Source organism: Nannobrachium achirus (assembly GCF_963921795.1).
Source record: "Nannobrachium achirus genome assembly, chromosome: 7".
Classification (NCBI taxonomy): Eukaryota; Metazoa; Chordata; class Actinopteri; order Myctophiformes; family Myctophidae; genus Nannobrachium; species Nannobrachium achirus.
In genome coordinates this window covers 30,833,858-30,842,331 of record NC_137816.1, presented here as the reverse complement: position 1 = coordinate 30,842,331, position 8,474 = coordinate 30,833,858, and the positions used below count along the sequence as shown (strand labels likewise).

The 8,474-nt window shown below is 42.1% G+C and overlaps 1 protein-coding gene across 1 annotated transcript; it reads left to right on the top strand.

Moving 5' to 3' along the window:
* Positions 1–433: 433 nt before the first annotated feature.
* LOC308288123 (uncharacterized protein) lies at positions 434–8,098 on the top strand. Its single transcript, XM_080729468.1, has 10 exons — positions 434–598; positions 975–2,379; positions 3,344–3,485; positions 3,576–3,728; positions 4,564–4,622; positions 4,819–5,006; positions 5,555–5,955; positions 6,378–6,477; positions 7,181–7,355; positions 7,705–8,098. The coding sequence occupies exons 2-10, from the start codon at positions 978–980 to the stop codon at positions 7,845–7,847; spliced, it is 2,763 nt and encodes a 920-aa protein (XP_080585594.1). The 5' UTR covers positions 434–598; positions 975–977; the 3' UTR covers positions 7,848–8,098.
* Positions 8,099–8,474: the final 376 nt, after the last annotated feature.

Here is an 8,474-nt window from a genome sequence, read left to right as displayed (position 1 = left end):
GTTGACAACCCTGATTATTATCAATGGAATCATTCATATTTTCAAGCACCACACACTTTGGGTGGAAGAGAACGGTTGTCGCGCTGCTGCAACAGCCGACACTGGCGTTGTTTCAACTCGTCGCAGACATTCAAAGTTATTGCACTTTGGTGGGTCTTCTTATGTGATGCGCTATGTGCCTCTGCATTGTCGAAGTGTTCCCTACCGAGCATGTAACCGTGGCCGTGCTGCATATAGCCTATTGCATTTAGCTCTCCCCTGTCCCCTTGTCTTTTCTCAAATATAACCAAACTTTTTAGTGTTTCACGCGTTCCACCACTGTTCCACGGCACGCACTTGCAAAGCACAACTATCAATGACGCAATGTAGCCTACCTACCTCCCGTCCCCGACGTAACGTTATGACGCTTTAGCTTACCCGTTAACAAGCTCGACAAGCAGAAGCTTATTGATACTCGGGTCTCGATAAATTCAGAACCGGGTTTGTAATGGACCCGGTTTTCGGGCTCCATCCCTAGTAATGATTGGGGCAATGGTGGCAGCTGAGTCTATGAGAAATTTGGGGGCGATTTTGTCATGGCCAGCGGCCTTGTATTGAGGTAGGGTGCGCAGTTTTTTAAACACTTCATCAGTTGTCACCGTGGCAAGTTTAAAGATAAATACACATACAGTAATACTGATAGTATAGTATAGTATAGTATAGTATAGTATAGTGTATTAGTTAGTAGTCTGAACTTTAAACAGTCTGATCAGGGGTGGGGCTGGGAGTAGCCTACAGGAAATGGAGAGGTCTAGCCTAGGAGTGAAGGGGTGGAAGGGCCAAGAAGAAAATGCTAAAATGCACTTTGCAATAAGTAAAAGTTCAGATTACGTTATAATGATTTGGGAGGAGAATAAGTAAGATGTCAGGTACTGTCTGTAAGTCAGAGGATGGAAAATAAATGTCAAACTTTTACAAATGTCAACTCATTTTAGGGTATGTGCATATTGCACTATAACAACTATCGACCTTCATCGATACGCACTGGCATCCGTAGTTTTGAGTTGGTGGTTGAGGATTTCCCAAGACGTCACATTACTCTGAACTACACGGATGGATCTCAGTCCAGAAGGTCTCCGCTGTGGAGGACAAGGAGACGCAGGAGTTCCCACCAGTCCAATACCACCACTATTGTCTACCCCTGGTGGTGGCAGAATGCAACAACCCCTAGAATGCAGAATGCAACCACCCCACCTGCAACTAGTGGAAACCCTTGGTGGTGGAGACAAACCACTGCTCCACCTGCGGCACCAACCACCCCACCTCCAACTAGTGGAAACCCTTGGTGGTGGAGACAAACCACTGCTCCACCTGCGGCACCAACCACCCCACCTCCAACTAGTGGAAACCCTTGGTGGTGGATGAGGCAAACCACTGCTTCACCTGCAGCAGCACCAACAGCTCCAACTAATGGAAACCCTTGGTGGTGGGGGAGGCAAACCCCTGCTTCACCTGCAGCACCAACCGCCCCACCTGCAACTAGTGGAAACCCTTGGTGGTGGAGGAGGCAAACCCCTGCTTCACCTGCAGCACCAACCGCCCCACCTGCAACTAGTGGAAACCCTTGGTGGTGGAGGCAAACCACTGCTCCACCTGCAGCACCAACCACCCCACCTGCAACTAGTGGAAACCCTTGGTGGTGGAGGAGGCAAACCACTGCTTCACCTGCAGCACCAACCACCCCACCTCCTCCAACTACAGGGAACCCATGGTGGTGGAGACAAACCACTGCTCCACCTGTGACAACAATGACCACCCCACCTCCTCCAACTACTGTAAACCCTTGGTGGTGGAGACAGACCACTGCTCCGCCTGCAGCAACAACCACTCCACCTCCTCCAACTACAGGGAACCCATGGTGGTGGAGACAAACCACTGCTCCACCTGCGGCACCAACCACCCCACCTGCAACTACTGTAAACCCTTGGTGGTGGAGACAAACCACTGCTCCGCCTGCAGCAACAACCACTCCACCTCCTCCAACTACAGGGAACCCATGGTGGTGGAGTAGGCAAACCACTGCTCCACCTGTGGCAACAAAGACCACCCCACCTCCTCCAACTACTGGAAACCCTTGGTGGTGGAGTAGGCAAACCACTGCTCCACCTGCAGCAACGCCCACCCCACCTCCAACTACCGGGAACCCTTGGAACCCTTGGAGACAAACCACTGCTCCAACCACTACACCCCCGACCAGCACAACCACAGCAACAACCACCACATATGTTCCCTGGTCGGCCCGGCCCAGGACAACCACCAGACAAGTGCCTACCACCACAGATCCCCAGTACAACTCCATGTCTCCTCTCAGCAAACTTCCTTTACATTTCTCTCTTCTTGGTAAGTCAACTTATCGCATACTAAATAATACACGACATTGTGGGAAAACAGCAATTGAATGCCAAGGTTACACTTTGTCTTTTCAGTGTCTGTTTGGTTTAGTGATTGGATGCTCCAGATGTTTTTTCTCTCCAATAGGCCTTTAAAACAGTAATCCTGTGTCAGGCTTTCCACAGCGAAAGAAAGCCTGCCATTGTTTTTGTTCCCCACATAATGTGAATCAATTAGTTTAGAGTTGCTAGTCGTGCTACGAGTTAGAATAAAAGATGGATATACAGAATGATTATTATACCAAAAGAAACAAAATGATTATACCAAACTAAACACATTTGAAACTAGGGGAATCATTTTGGAGATAAACGGCACTGGAGGTTCCAATCATTGGTTCTGGCCACCTGATTACGTAAAGTTATTTCCGCTCTGACTAGACTACTAAAACGGCCATTGCCCAGGTGATTTTTATTGGATGACCCTTCATAGGATAGTGCCACCAACCCCTGGTGAACCTGGGTACCTGTGTCTCATTGTGCATTCACGACTTCCATCAAAGTGTCTTGTCAAGCATAACTAAGCTAAGCTAAGCTGAGCTAAACTATGCTTAGCTGCATATGAAACTGGGTGCACAGACTTGGAGCATCCTGGCAAGATTGAATGAAAAAGTCACATTCTACTTGTACTACGTTTTAGTGTATGTATGGATGGATGGATGGATGGATGGAATGATTGATTGATTGATTGATTGATTGATTGAATACTTTATTTGCAGTTATAAGTTAACAGTACAGATACAGTCAAAAGTTATGCTAAAAGGATAACCCAAAAAGCCCCAGGGGGCTTGTTTAAATTGTGGTCCAATGTATTGTATAGTCAAGTAAGGTTAGAAATGCCAAATAATGGTGTCGCTCATTAGTAATAGCTATCATATTACTGTTGAGGGTCAAATTTATCTCCATTTGATTTGCAGTGGATCCATCAGCTCCATCATGTGTAGAGGGAGAATATTTACCAAGGCTTGTGCATCCAACACCCAGGAATGGAGAGCAACTCCAAGCTGAAGTCAACAAACAGACAGAGATCAGAGTCAAAGCTCAAGCCACACGCTCCACGTAAGGCAAAAGGGGAAAGAAACATTGCTATTAACAAAAATATATCCCATTTAAGGTGCAAGATGAAATCTGTTCATTTGTTTTATGCAGAGTCTATGATATGGTCTTCAGTGGACCGTTGAATGTCACTAAGCACAGGATCACAAGTTATCCCCTTGACGAGTTTGTCATCAGATGGACTCCTGTTCCTGATGACGTGGAACAATACTTCCCCATTTGCTTTGTTGTTGAGGCATCATATGAGTAAGCCTCCTTCGTTCCTATAAAACACACACACACACACACACACACACACACACACACACACACACACACACACACGCACACGCGCACACGCACACGCACACACACACACACACACACACACACACACACACACACACACAATTACAAGGCTATACAGATTCTCTGGGAGGGGAGTAAGCTGACCTACTAATATCATTGATAGTCTATATTTACTCATTAATGTATCTCAATGCAACTCTTTAGTAAACAAAAATGCATTTTCAAGTTGGGGTCAATTGTATCCAACCAGGGGACATACCTCATACAGGATCCAGGACAAACAAGTGAAATAGAAAGTGACGAAACATAGAAATCTGAAATGAAAACAAAGAAATGGATCAAGATTGAAGTTATCTCCTGATTGCATGAAATTGGCAACCCACCGCCAAAAAGGTTTTCAAAACCCTTACTTCTAGGCCCAATTGTGACGTTCATTTGTTCTATATTGGGGATAAGTGCTCCTCTGTAGGGTAGATTCTGCAGTGACTGCTTTGTCATGGAAGGACAAAGAATATGACAAAAATGAAAAGATTGCCCAATTTACTGCCCTTTTCAAGACAACAAATTAATTACCTACAAATGCGGTTGGGGGTGCAAAACCTGCCCAGATCAACATCTTTAAACTATGGCCTTTACTTGTTACTGTACCTTCTCAATACAAGACTTAATAATTTCTTCAGGGCAGCCTACTGATCCTTCTCACCACGTTTCATCTGTTCTCAAGGCATTTGGCTAAGAGGCAGACCTTGACTTTGACCTTTTGGAAACTAACATCTGTTGTTTGTCATTTCAGGTCTCGCATCTATCAGTCTGAGATGAGGTGTGTTGTTGTGCAGGTGGGGCAGAGACAAGGTGAGTCTTGTTGATATGACAACTATACACCAAATAAAAACATTATGTAGGTCATAACCACAATTTTAAAGATAGTATACAGTATGTTGGAAAGGTGGCACCGTGCAACAGGTCGAAAATGTAACTTGTAGTTAGTTCATACAGTAGCTACTGTGTAAATACTAACATAATTATTATTTTCTCAAAACCATTTTAGCGAAAGCCAATGTGATTTGCAATGAAACAGACATGACAGTAGAGGTGGACAAATCCTCATTGAAGGGACTCACAGGTCATCTACGACTTAATGAAGAAAGCAACATAGCCTGCAGCCTGGACAGACAACAAAACAGTACTCATATCATTGCTGTAGTCCCTCTCAGTGGCTGTGGTACTCAGATTGAGGTAAAGAACTAATTCTGGGATGCTGCTTGGTTATATTTGTTCTGCCTACTTTACAGTTGGCATTTACTAATGGTCAAATTAGTATAAATGATACATCTGTAATGGCTGTGGTACTATAGAATTGTTCCAAGTAGTACTTCTAAGAAGAATGATCGATCAATCAATCAATCAATCGGTCAGACCATCTGTCTGTCTGCCTGCCTGCCGGCCTGCCTGCCTGTCTGTCTGTCTGTCTGTCATGTATAACTCATGTATAATTCATTTTAATTGAAATATGACTGCACTGTTCAACATATTTATTACTTACAGTACAAGTTAACTCAGTGGTTCCCAAACCTTTTAGCTCAAGACACAAAACAGAAATTAAACTTTTTCTTTCATATTGATGAAATATTTAAAATAATGAAACGTTTTTATTCGTGACCCATACAAATTGGTCCGCAACCCAAAGATGGGTCTGACCCACTGTTTGGGAAACAGTGATAACTTGTCATTAGATACTAACTACTTACTGGTTAGACTAATTAAGTTTTAACTCTTCCATTCAGGAGGATGACAGTAACCTCATCTTCAAAAATGCAATCACCACCGTAGACGACGCCAATGACATCATCACTCGCAAGCACCTGTTGGAGGTGGAGTTCTACTGCCAGTATCCCAAGACTGGCAACGTGACCCTGAGTTTCACTGCACACAGAAGCAATGTCACAGTCAAGGAGAAAGGCTTTGGCACCTTCTCCTACCAGTTTGAGTTCTTCCACAGCAAGCGTTTCACCTCAATGATGGATCCGCGCTCCTACCCACTGGACTACGACGTAGGGGAGAAGATCTACATGCAGATAGAGGCCTCATCTTCAGTCAACAACACTGAACTGTTTGTGGAATCCTGCAGAGCTGCACCATACGATAACCCCAGCTACCGACCAACCTACTCCATCATAGAACATGGGTGAGTGAGAATAATACATTATTTAGGTTATTTATATGGAACAGAATAGTTACATACACTCATATTGTCATCAAATGTATTCTCACGAATCACAAATACACAGACATCTTTCTATTTTTTTTATTTATATCATCACTGGCATTCATATTCCCACTATATAATCAATATAATATTATTTAACTAATAAAGAATATATATATATATATATATATATATATATATATATATATATATATATATATATATATATATATAATTAAACTGTAATTCAATCCCCACCTTGCAATCTTATCTCGTTATCTACAGTAGTGTCAGCGTTGCAGTTTAGTTTTTTTAGTTTTGGTTCCAACCAAGTGTATTGTAGGTGCTTTGTTTAAGTTTTCAACCAGGTGTATTGTTTATGTTTTGTTTTTGGTTTCAAGGTGTTCCATGGACAGCACTGTTGATGTTTTTACTCCACGCCATGAGAAACATTTCCAATTCTCAATGGAGGCCTTCAAGTTCATAGGATTGCATGATCAGGTAAATATTTATCTAGCAGTGGTGTCAGTTCCTTTTCAGGGCCAACAAGAAATACCTTACAGGTGCTGTGTGATATCAATCAATGCTTAATTAAATGATTACATTATGAAACTGTTATTTCCACAGTATTAAAGTGGTATTGTTATCACCAGGGGTGTCGCACCAAATTCTGGGCCCTGGGTACAATGATTCACTGCACAATTATTTTGTGCTTTAACTATTGAAAAATAGCAGATATACAAGCTCACAGCGCGGCACCGAGTGCCACGCTGCGAGATTGTAGATCTGCTATTTTTGAAAAGTCATGAAAAAGTATTTTGAAAAACCTATGTTTCTGTGTCAGTGGTGCTCAAACCTTTTCATGTGAAGGACCCCCAAAATGATATGTATTTGGCCACAGACCCCCATCTCAAAATATTCAGTTCCAGGGACCCCCCCAGAAGCAAAATTTGAGTTACAAATGTTCGTTTAAAAAAATACATATATTCAAAGACTTGTACACATTTTCACGACTTATGATAATATAGCAGAAATAGCAGATCTACAAGCTCGTATCGCGGCACTCTGTGCCGTGCTGTTGTATATCTGCTATTTTTCAATAGCTAAAGTATAAAGTAATCAAGGCTCCTCCACTTTGGGCCCTGGTAACTCAGTCCCACTTTTCCCCCCCTTGTGACGCCCCTGGTTATCACTGATGTTTCAGGTGTACATCAGCTGTTCCGTTATCCTGTGTGAAGCTGGGAACCCCAACACCAGATGCTCCCAGGGATGCATCAACTCCACTGAGTCTAGAAAGAAGAGGGAGGCTGTCATTCAAACTGCAAGGCACTACATTTCCCAGGGTCCTCTGCGCCTGAGAAGGTCACCTGAGAGCACAGGTAACGCAACCTTTTCTTAAATCTGTGATGAATTGGGGTGTGCTAGTAGCTGAACAGTTTGTGCAATTTCTGTATATATAATTTTCAGTATACATAGTTGAGCTACATGAATCATTGCCTTTCAATGGGCATTGTTGTTTCAGTCGGTTTTTGGTAGACTTTTATCGACCTCTAGTGGGCAATTTCCATCAGAGTGACAGTACATAATTATACAATACAGTAGCCCCATTACAATAGTTTAGCATCACAAAATATTTTAAATATGTTTTTCCTTTTAGACCGGCTATCAGACCTTTGAGATGGTCATTGCATGTTGAAACAGCGTGTTTTCTTTTAATTATTTCTTCAGCTACCAGCCTGAACCTGAACCTGAACCTGGTCTTCATCGCTGGATGTCTTCTCACAGCTGTCGCCATGATCTGTGCTGTGGCCATTTACAAAGTCCAGAAGACAGGGGTGAAATATCAACTCCTGCCAACCACTGAAAGTTAAGGCAGCAATGTGTGTCTGTCTGATACACATTCCTCTAATGGGGGACATTATGCACTCATTGGTTGGGGAGTTTCATATTTGAAATAATCCACAATTTAATGGCTGTGGATATATATATTATTTAATCAAAATCGTATTGTTTACAGGTTATTTTGAATTATGATGTATTAGGTGGCAAGATACATCTAATATGTAGAATAATTCTGATAGTAATAATAATATGTCATACTTCATATTCTGGAAGGGGAATTAAAAAGGATCAAAGGTAAAACAGGTTAAAAACTCTTGTTTTTGGGATTCTCTCTTATGTATTGATTCATTTGTGGTGTTTCCCATTTAAAGATTCTTAAGTGAAATCATTAAAAATATATCATATTATGTTTGATTGAATGATTTATTGAATGTATTAGTAGTTCGCATTGGAAAATATGACTAAGTACAACTAAGTATGAATAAGTACAATTCTGACAGAAGGTCTACTACTAATAGGATTTCAACCCAAGATAGCACTATGGCCTGTTTACATTGGGGTCCTTTGTACTCAATTCATTGAGACATTAAATTACAGACAAATATACAACAATGCAACAGTCATAACAGTCAGGAATCACTGAATCTGAAATACAT

What these genes read in the sequence shown, in the direction of transcription:
- LOC308288123 (XM_080729468.1), top strand. Translation starts at nt 978, where the DNA reads ATGTGCATATTGCACTATAACAACTATCGACCTTCATCGATACGCACT. An exon ending in GTTGTTGAGGCATCATATGA is followed by an intron (nt 3,729 to 4,563) that starts GTAAGCCTCCTT and finishes TTGTCATTTCAG; the next exon opens with GTCTCGCATCTATCAGTCTG. An exon ending in GCTGTGGTACTCAGATTGAG is followed by an intron (nt 5,007 to 5,554) that starts GTAAAGAACTAA and finishes TCTTCCATTCAG; the next exon opens with GAGGATGACAGTAACCTCAT.